Below are 14,403 nucleotides of genomic sequence, written 5' to 3'. Positions count from 1 at the left end.
GGTGCGCGCATAGATGAATGGGCGGATGAATGTACTGATGCACGCACAGACAGATGGACGGACGGTCTATTTTGGAACAATATGTGCACTCAGTGGACGGATTCGCGCACAGATGTTTTGCAACAGCGCTGTGACTGTGGACGGCGCACGGACGGATTGAAACTGGAGGGGCATCGTGAGGTTCCAAGGAGCTTCGCTCCTAAAAGGTTTAGAACATTTGAACTTTCTTTTTAAGAGTCCATAGCAATAGCGTAGTCAGGCCTTGAGCACATCACTCTATCAAATGCTAGCCGCGCTTCTCTTTGGCGCATGCCTCAACCGTGCCGTGGGGAAACAAATGGCAATGCGCATAATATTGACTGTTTCAGAATTTCCTAGAATGCTTACTGCAAGTACCAGTGTTGGGTGCTTATTACGTCATAAATCTTCTTTTAGCGAATTAGCGAAGGACTAGACGTCAGTAAGGCAACAAGCAAACCCACGTAGCTCTTCGCTTTGCTTATGCTTGAGCTGCTGATGAATAAGTATGTCCAAACGTTTTGTAATGAGCGAGCCTTTAAAAAGCCCAACCCTTGTTCCATTCACATGGCCAGATTCTAAGCTTTTACCACGCATTATTACATGCGGTAAAGAGACTTCTTTGACTACGTGACCTATATATAGTTCTTTTTTCAAAACCATTTCAAGAACTCTAGTTCGAAGAATGGCTAGTCGGGCAAGTTGATATTGATTTATAATGAACTGCACAAAAAACGGACAGAAACATGAAGTAAAGCAAAAAGACAGACTGCGCTTGTCTGTCCTTTTTCTTTACTTCATGTTTCCGTCCGCTTTTGCGCACTACATTATGAAACTATCGTTGCTCAGTAGTATAACACCGGTGTGGCACGCACATGAACCGGGTTTTATTCGCACTGAGAAGCGAGGACTTTCGTGGCTGATCTTATTTGCATCTTTTTCAGTTTTTAGGTCCCAGAGAAAAGTGCCTTTTGCTCGCAACCAGCAACGCCATCATCGACGCCAACGCCGCGATTTCTGTGAAGCGACATCTCTAACGCTCTCGTGTTAACAGATGTTCATTAGTAATCAGTAGTCGCCTGCGCAGAAGGAGGAACTGCGCTGCACTTCATTTATCAGTTGGAATGTTATGAAAGCACGTGAAACTTTCAGTGGACGTGTTCTCACCAGGAAATAACACCGTTGCTTGGCCACTCATGCCAAGATATTTTGTTCTCACCTTTGAGTGTGCGTTAGACAAAAATATTTTGCCCGTAAGAAGCAATCAAATAGGTTTGTTTACCAAGTTGTAATAAGGTTGGGTTGCCTTCAATCACTCAGCGTCTCTCTATTTAGCATCGTAGCCTCCGCGATTTGTTCCGGGAGCATTCATCCGGAGACAACGGCGGAATCCACATTCAAACTGAACAAATTTAAGTGCCAGACTCATAGGTTTCCACATTTTGCTGAGTTAGCTTCTTTCCTACCTTGCACAGTGTTGCACTTGATGAAATAAACCCAGCATGCAAGGCTGATACCGGTACTACTCTTTCCTTTTTCGAACAATGAACTTGTGAGGGTGTGGCTGAAGGACAGCTTGTGGGGTCACTTGCATATGGTCCATCCACAAACCACTGAACTGAAAACCTCACTAACCGCTACAACCAGAGTAGGCGTTGCGTTGATTCTTTCTGGGTAAAATTGCCAGTCATAGGATGTTCCAGTAAAAATTGCTGTAAACAAATTTACAGTCGTAGGGGTGTACAATGGTAGCTTTAACGACGACGGTCAAATGAACCCAAAAATAATGGTAACCGCAGGTTAACAGGTTCACGATAAAGCAAAATATTGGGCAGTATACAATATGATAAGATAAACTATGCAGGCATTCTGAGTCGTACAATGTCGAGAAAACTTCATGCTTGAAAATTGCAACCCATAAAGGTGGCTCATTTATAATGTAGAGAATGCTGAAGTAACTTCCAATGAAAGCGTGATTATATGATCAAATCATGCTTAATTCAGTCGTGCCATTCTGGGGGCACCGGTGCGTACTAACAATGCAACATTTATACTTGGTCTGACCCCAATATAAAAAAACAAGGCCATATAAGCAGCTTGGGAGACATTTGGTGCTTATTGCAATAGTATATCAGAGGTCTCTATTGCTCGTCGGCAAATGTTTTGGGAGAACGGTTAAACTTAAATGAGCTGCCAGTAATATTACCACTTGTCAGCAATAACGATTTCATTATTTTATTTATTTTAATTATTCAATTATTATAAATGCCAGCAATAATATCAACACCCTACATGGTCGTTTCCTTTCCCAGAGCGATTGAGCTCTTAAATGTTCGGATGATGAGAACGCCCAATTAAGCCGTCGATAAGGGCCGAACTAATACAACTGTAGGCTTGCGCAAACTCTTCGCACCTAACACCTTGCCTTTGCAATCAATACTGAGTGTATTGGACGGTGTCGCGAGGGTGAATGGGTGCGTCAGCGTTGAAGGTTTGCTCCCCCTCCTCCTGATAATGTGTCCTAAACCCACCTTCGTAGACAGCTCCAGGTGTGTTTCTTTCACGCCAACACACTCACCTCTTTGTTCGCAATATCCGCTGCTAACTTCAATGTCGTCCAGCGCCACCAGAGCCCGCGCCATAAAGAATGAAATCCACAGCTGGAATTTCCATGGTGAAGAGTGGTGTTAGTACATCCACCAGCAATCGCAAAACCATACTAAATGAAACCTGCTTTTAAAAAGTGTTGTTTTCCTTCAAAAGTTGAAGCTCTTCTCATTCGTTCTTATCTTAACGTTCATTCATTCATGCACTATACCACAGAGTGACATTTATAGCAGTCTTCTGAAACTATCTTCGCAACGTGTGTGAATGACGTGGATTTAGCAAGAAATGGCACTGATTATTAAGATAACGCATCTACGTATCCCTCGAAACAAGCAACAATTTTGAAAGCAGAAATCCGCAGTCGGATAGTTCGAATTCTGATTTTTCTGGTGGTTCTTCCACCGCTATTCGTCACTTGCATCTTCCAATTTCTTACCCAATTTTCTCATATTAAGCAATTACGAACCACTTGCACCAATCTCGAACAATTTTTTCACAGCACTCGAAGGACACTTCAATCAAAATAAAGCAGCCTGTTAGTTTATTTTACTTGTAAAGCAAACATCTATTGCTGCAATCACTTAAATTGGCTTCGCAAAAAAGAACTAGAAAAATCAGCATTGCTGAATTTTCCCGTGAGCGTGTAATTATTCACCTTTTGTAGGTATAATCACACCTCTTTGATGTATAAAGAATCTGTCTTGTATATAGCTGCATTGTTATATTAAGATCAGTGATCGTGAAAACAGAGGCGCCTAGATTAGTGCATAGCACTCTGACAAAACCGATAGTGTAAAATCTGTACGTTCATTTTAATTTTTTTTCATTTTTCAGTTTATTGGAGTTATTATGACTACATTTCAAGAAATGCACAACACTGATTAGACCCATAGCCATAGGCTAGTAGGGGGTCTAACGGGAGAAAGTATACAAGCAGAATACAATTTGTGTATAAAAAAAATCAAAAGATCAAAAAACGTTGATTTTTCAAGAAACGAACAAAAGTACAAGAAGATATCATTGGGATTTAAGGGGACGTAAATTCTTGAGAGAACGTACAGAAATGTATCTAGAACACATTGTTGCACTTTGTTCATAAATAATCAAATAATCAAGTACAGACGAAACATCAAACTATGTGTAAGGCTTAGCACATGGTCATTACTATTGATCTACATGTAGCAAATATTTTTAGTGCGCTCGAGAAAGCCCTAGAGTCTTTAATCTGAAGTGGTAAGTTATTCCACACTTTAGCTCCTACGAACTGTGGTAAGCGTTCACCATACACGTTTTTAGTAGGTGGAAGATCAAAATTCCGCGATGTCATGCATCTCGTGACGCGGGACGAGGAACAAAAGATAGATACATCGAAAGGTACACTGTGTGCAATAACATTATTGATGGTGACTGCGGTTTTATGCTGCCGTAAGAAATCAAAACGTAGAATATCCAACTTGTGAAACAAAGACGCAGTGGGTTCATTATATGCCATAACCTATTATTTTAGGTGCACACTTTTGTAATATTCGGATAGGATCAAGGTAAGTTTTAAGGGTCCTTCCGCATGAGTCTAAGCACTATGATAGATGACTATGAACAAATGAAAAATAAAGGACTCTGAGAATATTTCTGCTAAAATAATTTCTAGCAGCCAGTAGCATACTGCAGCCAGATGCTAGCTTAGTACCAACAGAGTTAATTTGTTTTTTCCAGTGTAATTGGCTGTCGAACATTACACCGAGATATTTAAATACTTATAAATGCTCAAGTTGGCAGTTGTTCATTGTAAGTCGAAATGACTCACAGTTTACATTTCGGTAATGGGAGTGAAAAATGGTGTATTTGGTTTTCTTTGCATTGAGTGTTTATTTGTTCACTGTAAACCACTTAAAAATATTTTCTAGTTCTTCATTCTTTCTACATTTTAGATCGGCTATGTAATCGGCGGTAACTATTAAAGCTGTGTCATCAGCGTACATTAGCAACTCGGTCGATTTGAGTATGCATGGCAAATCATTTACGTTTAGTGAGAATAGCAGTGGCCCCAGGACCGACCCCTGAGGTACCCCTGTCTTTATGTTTAATAATGATGACGTAAGATCTTGCACGTTGACCATTTGATGACGGCCATCATTGTAGTTAGAAAAGAGGCTAAAAACTTTGCGCGGAATCCATAGTGTTTTAATTTCATAAGCAGAATATTATGGCGAGAATTGTCCTCTAATCTGATGAAAGGTGATTGTGCATAGAACTCAAGCCCCATTTTATTTCATTGCTAGGAGTGTGCGCGTATTGTTGCAAGCTAATATTATTCTGCTCATGCGAAAGAAATGCCTTTCACTTCTAAAATTTTACTTGACTATAACTGTCTTCATTATTGTTATACTTTGAATGTTATTTTAATACAGCAAGCGATGAAGTATTTTACCGCCAAGTTCACCGTTTCATGGACTACCAGGTCTTAGAAAGTGACCATCATGCTGTAGCACCACGGTAAAAACCTTGGACAAGGGAGTTTACAAATACCCAAGCAAATGAAAATAGTATGCGTTCCACTTGAGTGTTTGTCCACCACTGCACATTCTAAACAATATTTCAATAGTAGCTGTACTATTGAGTAGGTACTTAGGTGTCGTAACTCTTGCTTTTAACTGGAAACCACACATTGACTCTAATTTCATTTCAATTGTTTCATTAGAGTGCTTTTTGCTTGTATCCTACTGCCCTTTATCAAGCTTTCATGTCTAAACCTATTCATAAATAAATAAATTATTATAAGGTGTCTCTATTTATGTGTCTATTACGTTTTAATATTCAGCGCATGAATGTTTCGTTGGTACAAGTTTTCCTCGTACGTACCTCAAACTTTCCTTCAGGCCTCTTGAAGTTCACCACTACGTGTTCCCAGTGATGAGAAGAGCGAGCCCTGCTGCTGTACAGCCGATCAATCCCTGACCACACGTCAAGGCTGCAATGGAAGGTATAGACTTAAAGTATTGTGCGCATGCGCAATATTTCTCACATATCTCACATTGTAGCTCATTGTTCTTTTTCTACACATCCCTAAGGTCACTTGACGGCTTCGCGTGCATGCTTGGGAAATGAATCAAAGGAGGGCCGCAACTTTTTACGGGGACAGTTGTTTTGAGATCAAAACATTGGTCGTTTTTGGCGCCACAGTTGTGCGCTACAGCCACCGTTGGTGCCCGCAACCACTATGGCCCGATATAAAAAAATACTAGCCAAAAAAGGAACATCCATAGAAGTATGGGATTCTAACCCACGTCCCCTGCGTGCGAGCCCCGTATTCGACTATTGAGCCACGCCAGTGATTGAAACTGCGTTGCAAACTGACCCCAGGCATGAATAATGTCGGGAAACGAATCTAATAATATGAGTACTAAAGCATTTAGGAACAGCAAAGGAACATCCAGGCGTCATGCAATGTGAATAGCGTAACGAGTGGGTCGTCCAATGCTACAACCCATATCAACCGCTTCAGACAAACATTTTCATCGTCGTCAGCCACAGCATAAAAAAATGCTCGACATTTCTTGCATGGGTGCACCGGGTATCAAGCTTCTACAAAGAATGACAAAGAATGGCATAGTAATTGCTTTTCTACTCGGCCTATTCTCTTCAAACAGTATGTGTCACGTGTGGAGGTAAAAAAAAACGAAGTCCTTCCTAGTACACAAACACTATGATGACTTATCATACAGTGCGTACCCTGCAAGTGTTCTCGTAGCAGTTACCCAAACAGTGTTTAAAAAACTGTTGTTAACAACCAAATAGTAATGTTTACATTTCACAGGAGGTCCCGTTTCGGTGTATACTACGGGACTTCCTTCTGTATACCCTTCTTCAACAATGTATTATAAGATAATAAAACTTGATTTGATTTCATTTGAAAAGGCTCTAAAAAGCTGCTTTTCCAGGTTTCACTGTGATGGTGCTGCGCATCCTGAACAGGCCTCCAATATTCTGACATTTTAATGACTTTTTTCTTGAATAAGATATCAATGTGCCTCTTCACGTCTTTTGTGACGTTTTATTTCATTCACATTATGAGAGCATAGTGGTTATTTCATTTAAAATTATCAGGAAACCTACTCCTCTTTTTAGTTTGTTGCTGCCTTCTTCAGAAATTGAGCAACTAGTCCCGATGTAGTCTAGGTCACACTCTATGCATAAACATTTCTCAGGTGCTTATGTATTTTAGACAAACAGTTGAACATATGAACGCCTGATTGAGAAACGAACCTTCACTTCATGTGCTGCTTGTCTGTGGGACCTATTGAAATATTCAGTCTTGCAAAACTGCCCCTCATAATAAAGAATATGGTTCTCCAGTACTCCTAAGCTAGTCTTTATATCCATTATTATGTCTAAGTATTTGGTTTGTTAGGAATACTCACTTGACGTGGCTTGAATGGTCTGCAAACAGCCAGAAGCTGAGGCAGGCTCCGCTAGTGGCGTTAACGTCAAGTTCAGGACTCTTAAACACTGCAGTTCCCCAAACGTAGTCAGCGTCGTGCTTTGTATATATAAAACGCCCTGGAAGAACAAAACGCAGTCATTATATGGCATATGTATATACGAAGTCATTTTCTTGGTATGTGTATATTAACTATCACAGAGGCGAACGGAAAAAGAAAGGCCGACACATTGTGCCTGTCCAACACGAGCCTTAGATTTTGAAGCTCTAACTGCATAAAAACAAAACAAAAAACAAATAGAATGCCGTAGGTATAGACAGTTTTATCCTAACCAAAAACGCGAATACTAAAAAAAACTCGAGATTTTAATTTGTTGCAGTTGTCTATTGAAACTTCAAAAGTGCACTGGAAAAGAATAACACGAAAATAACAGAAGGGTGCAGTGTTGTGTTTATAGCATTTTCTGAGATTACCTCAAGAATGTGATAGCGAAACAAAAACAAAAAATTATTAAATGAAGGAATAAACTGTACGTGACGTTACGCCAGCTGTTTTTTTCTACTAGCAAAAAATACCTTATAAAGGACGCTGTCTAGAACATTGTCATCGGTGATTGGGCTGTTTGAGGCTTCGCGAGTCCTTGTCAATTCTATTCGTCATTCATACAGCCTACTTTAGCGTTCAAATTCACAATATGGCTTTGCGATACACAGGGCTTTGTGCCAACTGTTTCGCAGTGCGCGCTCTTCTCGTGAGCAGCATGCTGCTTGAAGTATTACAACAGAGATGAGAAAAAATCTTTCTGGTCACCTCTGTACGCTTTTAGGGTATGGTCGAAACGTGGATAATCCGGAAGCTTCTTGACAGGATCGTTCAGAAACCACTGATTGGATAACGTTCCAGGGTTCCATCCACACATTGTGCCGTCTTCGAATGTGCACCGAGCTGTAAGAAAGCAGCAATTCATGTTATGAACCTCGGTAAGAAAAGAGGAAAGGAGACACATCCTTATGACATTTAAAAGTACATCCAGGGCTGAAGTGTAACCTAGAAGTTGTCTCAGAACAAGAATGACAGCTCTGTGACTGTGCCTGAACTCAAGATACTCATGGCAACCAAAGATGCCACGCCTGGGGTATTTTAAAACGTGTGCTTCAGTACAAACAATGACGTGTGCATATGTGATGTAGTTTAACGAGCAATATGTACCCATAAGACCAACAGGTATACCTACCAGTCGGTCATATCTTTTCAGAGCGAAAATTATGTTAATTGCTTTTTGTTGAGATATGCTGCTGGTAGCGTTAAGCACTCATGCTGTCATTGACGACTGCCTTTAGGTTGCCTAATCGAGAGCATATATAGGTGCCTAAGAACACTTCTCACATGGTCCGAACGATTACTCCTACGGCGGCTTGGTCAAGGTAGCGGGAACGTATACCGTACATAGAAAAAATGGCATGTATAAATTACCATGCACAAAAAAATTTAGAAATTCGTGACGCGCTGCCCCTGTTGACTGAGGAGTCCAGAAATGTCTTAAAGGGACCCTGCAACACTTTTTGAGCATGGTCAGAAAACCTGTCCGATCAGTAGTAGAAACTCCCGAGAGCACGCGAGCCAAATATTATAGTGGAGCATGTGGCCTGGAAATCACAATAAATTATCAAAGTTAGCTAAAAATACATTTCTTTTCTCTCGACAAGTGACAGAAGGCGCTAAAAGTAATTCCTAGAAATCCCATGCATCACTCATTAGTTGATTTGAAGATGGCGCGCTCGCTCATCACAGACATCATGCGAGAGGCGGCGACTTCACGCGTGCACGTGCGATCACACTGAAAGAGCTTGGCATTCGAACAAAACAAAAAAGGTGTTCAAGGTCACGACGCGCACGGGAAGTGCATTCATTGACCCTGGCATCTCTCCCTGGTTAGCTTCGAGCGCTTTCATCGGGACGAGAGAAGAGAGAATGCAAGTGCAAGATGCGTCAAATTTTAGTAACTCCCCTCGCTCCGGGCAGATTCTTAAAGCTTTTGCGGCACTGAATTCGTGAGGCAACTCTCTTCCAGTGAATTTATTCCATACTTATTCGAAAAAGTGTTTCAGGGCTCCTTTAAAACACTCTCACTGATTTCGCGGCAGGCTTGCAGGCAGTATTCAACATAGGGCTGGATAGGGCTGGCTTCCTACTTAGCTGCATCATCTTCCAACTGAATGTCTCGAAAGACAAAGACCGATAGCTGATAAGAACGTTCGAGCGTAGCAGTTCTGTATTCGTGGATTGAAACATGCCAGTGTAGGGCTAATTAACGCCCATATTCTCGCTTCCCGAGTCTTCAGTTCGCGTTATATCTGCCTAACTTTGAGTCGAAACGTAGACTAGAGCCTACATTGCCTTCAGAAACAAGATGTCTGCTGACATGAAGCGTTTATCCAGAGAAGGTACGTGTACGAGTTCTTCTGTAAACAACATTTATTATCACCATGTTGTAATTAATGAGTAAAGCGAGTTTCGTAAACCAACGTGCCCTAACACGTTGTGGCGTACTTAAGGAAACAAAAATTTGTGGTAAGAATTCACAATGAACTATACTAACTTATTCAGGTTTTAATACTCAGAAATAGGGACAAAAAGCTTGAACGCACTTTTTGTAGCCGTATTAACGCTGAGCTACTTTCTGCATATTGCATTTGCGTTCCATCGACAAGTTTAGATGAAAGCTACACAATTTTTGAAAGCAATTACCACGTGGGCATCGCCGACGGTGTTTGTGATTTTCGTGCTTTCATGGCGATTGTGGATGATAATATTTCAAGCCACTATCATGCAATCGAAATACGGCTTGAGAGCTTTGGCGAGGTGTGTTTGAATTGTGGGTAGCCGAGTGCGACCTATCCTACCTAATGAACAGGCACACATAACAACGCTCGCACAAGAAATCGCAGAACGACGCCGTACTTTCTCTTGATAATGAAAGTAAGCGGTACTCGTGTTGCCATTTCTCTGATAGCTAGATATGATAGAAATTGATACCCGTTACAAAGGGAGCACCGTGAACATTAGAAAAAGTTATTGTTTTCATGAACGTGATGGTGCCTCCGGTGATATTAAAGCTCATTTATTGAAACATTCCATCCAGTGTGCTATATAAAGCGAAAAAAATAATGTGCCTTCAAGGAGTGTATAACGTTGGCACGTATACTCACTAGGAGAGTCTGTAGTTTCCCCTGGCTTGACAGCTGAAAAAAACAAGGCGTAATTGTCAAGTCGAATGCCACATCAGCTTTGTTTGCGATTTTACATGCCCGAACAAACTGCTTACAGTGGTGAGAATTTGTGTATGATATCGTTTTCGCTAGATGCTAATTAGTTCATCAGTGATGTCGACCAGCTAGTAAGTTACCTTTCATCAAAACGTTACAGCTTATTCTAGATGCCGTCAATATTTCAAGCGTACTTTTAGTTCCACACCAGGACGGCTTTAAGCTCTCCCGTAGTAGAGTACTCTGTGCTCTAAATCGTTACCCCCTTTTTCTAACCCCTCCCCCCACACCAGGTATGCGAATATCATGTCGGGGACGACTAACTAAAACTAAAACGCATTTTAGTCTTCATCATGAGATGAACTCACCAAAAGATTGCTGTTTTGCATAATCGCTTAGAAACTTATTGCGAACCAGATATGTAAATGTCTTGATTTATAAATGTTTCAAATGCGATGCATTTCTTAGCCAACTACGGTGAAATTGAGCGTATCTATCTATCTATCTATCTATCTATCTATCTATCTATCTATCTATCTATCTATCTATCTATCTATCTATCTATCTATCTATCTATTCACCCGCTTACGACTTTCATCTCTCCTCGCCTTTTGTTATTCATATTGATCCCAAATTTGGTATGGCAAAACATGAGCGTACGACGAGCATAACTTACTAGTCATAACATGATAATCCTGAAATGTAGGTCATGAATTTCATGATTTACATTTCATGGTCCTCTGCTCTTGCAGTTGTTTCGTTCACATGGCATGTTAAAAAACTGGTATGGTATGACAGGATTGCATGGCGAACACAAGTGACAGACCCTAACGTGGAAATCATGACATGCATGTCATGTAAGTCATGAGTCATGACTACATGTCACGGTCATGATGCACTCCCGGCCGTTTCTCTAGCTTCACATATACCAAATTTGTTATGACGTGACGTGAATAGACGACGAAAGTAAATGACACATCAAAACATGATAATCATGATATGCGTGACATGTAAAACATGACTACATGCTACGCTTATAGCGTGTTCCCGGCCGTTTAACTAGTTCCACATATACCAAATTTTGTATTACGTGACGTGAATGAACGACGAATGTAAATGACAGGTTGAAACATGATGGTCATTATATGCGTGTGATGTAAAACAAGACTACATGCTAAGCTCGTAGCGCGCTCGCGGCCGTTTTGCTAGCATAACATATACCAAAAATGGTATAACGTGACGGGAATAGACGACGAAAGTAAATGACATTTCCGGACACGGTTGACATGATATGAAAGTCATCTACGGCGTAATTTACCTCGGCGTCGTAACCTTGTGCTGAATTTAAAGTGACATAACACCTTCCTCATTCGTTCTTCGCATATCATCGATTACCACTATACGTGGGATCTGTCAGTATTTTATAATATATAAATATATATATATGTATGTATGAGTGTGTGTGTGTGTGCGTGTGTGTGTGCGTGTGCGTGTGCGTGTGCTTGTGCGTGTGCGTGTGTGTGTGTGCGTGTGTGTGTGTGTGTGTGTGTGTGTGTGTGTGTGTGTGTGTGTGTGTGTGTGTGTGTGTGTGTGTGTGTGTGTGTGTGTGACACTTCACGGGTTAATGGGGGAAAGGAAGAGGAGAAAGAGGAAGAGTCAGAATAAACTGGTGTTCTGACTGACGCTATGTCTCATCCGTTACAGTAAGTCGACAGGATCTACCGCAGCAATATCATGAGCCTACCAATAAAATACACCGGAGCTGAAGACGACGTCCCTATGGACAAGTAGTTGCACCTCTTTGAAACGAAGGCGAGCAACATAAGCTGGTCCGAAGGAGATCGCATCGATTGCATCAGCGTCTACCTGGAAGGTGACGAATTCCATTGGTACCTCACTGATATTTTCGACGCAGAAGATTCGTGGGAAGGCATCAAAACAAGCATGATAGCACGATTTTCTGCACCTGTCAGCGACCCTTTCCGCCAATTCATACACTGCAGGCTCAAAAGAGAACAGCGCATCAGGCACTACTACGAAGAGAAGACACACCTTGGTCGCCTCGCACACTTAAAAGACGTTCACATAGTATCAGGATTGACCGACGGTGTACCTGAGGAGATCGAAAGGCGCCTCGCTGGATTTATGCTCCCCAACCCAGCTAAGTGGCTTGCTGCTGCGCTTCAAGCGGAAAACTCTGTCCTCATAGATGCTACCCAACACTCGTCAAAGCGGCAGCTCTTGCATCGAGAGCACCATTCTAAGCGACCATGGGTCCCTGCAGGATCGATGCGCGCCCCTCACAGTGAGTGCCGACACTGTGCATCCGCTGGTTTACCGAATCGATTTTACTGGCACAATGAGTGCCCTCGTCGTGAAATGGCGTCTGCTCTAACTACCGGGTCCTCCACGCAACGTGTTGGGAGTACTCCTGGCAGAGTAAGCTTCACTACTGGGGCGCCGCCTCACAGTCCCTCGAAGCCCACCTGTACCCTGTTTAGCTACCGGTGGGTGGCCGGCCGGCACTGGGTATCGAACCCCGCACCTCCAGTAGCTGAAGCGAACGCGTACGTGCAATGCCACAGCTACGGTTGTCTGCACTAACTGACGACCAGAAAAACAAAAACGGTGGCCCCTAGCTTCATTATTAGGTTTTGGTGCACTTGTAAATGGACACATGGTGAACGCAACTCTGGATACATGAACGACAATTACCTGTATCAATGAAGTCCTGTTGAAAAAACTCAAGCTGCAGCTGCTCAAGGATCCATGCATTAGTGTCCAACAAGTCACCTTAACCACAAAAACATTGGGCCACGTACACATACAGTTGGAAATGGGGAAGATAAAGCGGGCAGTCCAAGTACACGTTCTGCCAGGCATGAAGACTGAATTCTTGCTAGGCCTGGACAACGCCTCCTTTTTCAACCTGTCACTGCAATTTAACAAGATGACTTGGCTTCAAGGCAACAAAGCCCTGCAGAATTCTTTTGAAACTCAAAAGCGTGTCTTCAGCGCTGATACACTCCCACTCCAAGCCGAATGACACGCACTTTCTACCACCGCAACAAGCTGCGTTGAGAGAGGTGCTTCACAGTTACGAGGACATTTTCTCAAATTCCAAGATGGACTTCGGATGTATCGTAGATGAATGACATCGCATTGCCCTAAGCAACAACGTCCCAATGCACAGACCACCCTATCGATGCTCCCCGGCAGACAAAGAGGAAATCTTCAGGCAAGTGAACTTACTTCTCAAGCAAGGTGTAGTGCGTCCATCTTTTTCACCATACGCCCCTCCCGTCATTCTTGCAGAGAAAAAAGGCCAAGGATGCACACGTTTATGCATTGATTATCAAAATCTGAACTCTGTCACTGTGCCAGACTACCAACCTATTCCGCGTATAGACGATGTTCTAGACTACCTGGAAAAATCGAAGCATTTTTTGACATTGGATATCACATCAGGCCACTGGCATGTCAAAATGAACCCAGAGGACATCCCAAGAACAACTTTCGTCACGCCGAATGGCCATTATGAGTGGCTTGTTATGCCTTTCGGTTTGAGAAATGCATCCGCTACGTTCGAAAGAGCTGTGAAATCAGTTATCAGAAATCATAACTTGAAAAGTGTTGTCAATTGTTTTGATGATATTGTAGTCTTCTCCGGCACGGACGCATCACGGTTGAATGGGGGAAAGGAAAATGAGGAAGAGCAAGAGTCAGAATAAACTGGTGTTCTGACTGACGCCGTGTCTCATCCATATATCCATATATATATACAGAAGAATAACTTCGGTTGCCGCAAGGTTATAAATATGAAAGTAGATCCGCTTTCACATAACAACTGTTTATTGTGCCGACGTTTCGACGGGAACCCCGTCTTATTATGCCTTGAAAAAGACGGGGTGCCCGTCAAAACGTCGCCACAATAAACAGTTGTTATGTGAAAGCGCATCTACTTTCATATATATATATATATATATATATATATATATATATATATATATATATATATATATATATATATATATATGGGAGTAATAATTCAATGGGCCAGTTAGTCTTCGTGA

The 14,403-nt window shown here is 41.9% G+C and overlaps 1 protein-coding gene across 1 annotated transcript in view; it reads right to left on the bottom strand.

Annotated features, from left to right (window-relative positions):
• Window positions 1-14,403, bottom strand: part of LOC119169739 (MAM and LDL-receptor class A domain-containing protein 1) — a 242,581-nt gene that overhangs the window by 128,618 nt on the left and 99,560 nt on the right. The window contains exons 22-26 of the mRNA XM_075886844.1: window positions 10,274-10,306; window positions 7,875-8,009; window positions 7,044-7,182; window positions 5,485-5,593; window positions 2,597-2,678 (exon numbers count right to left, since the gene is read on the bottom strand). Coding sequence (XP_075742959.1) covers window positions 2,597-2,678; window positions 5,485-5,593; window positions 7,044-7,182; window positions 7,875-8,009; window positions 10,274-10,306 — 498 coding nt within the window. The remainder of the gene's footprint in view (window positions 1-2,596; window positions 2,679-5,484; window positions 5,594-7,043; window positions 7,183-7,874; window positions 8,010-10,273; window positions 10,307-14,403) is intronic.

This window comes from Rhipicephalus microplus, chromosome 2 (assembly GCF_043290135.1).
Source record: "Rhipicephalus microplus isolate Deutch F79 chromosome 2, USDA_Rmic, whole genome shotgun sequence".
Classification (NCBI taxonomy): domain Eukaryota; kingdom Metazoa; phylum Arthropoda; class Arachnida; order Ixodida; family Ixodidae; genus Rhipicephalus; species Rhipicephalus microplus.
Note: the sequence above shows the minus strand (reverse complement) of the source record. Positions and strands in the feature narration are given on the sequence as shown.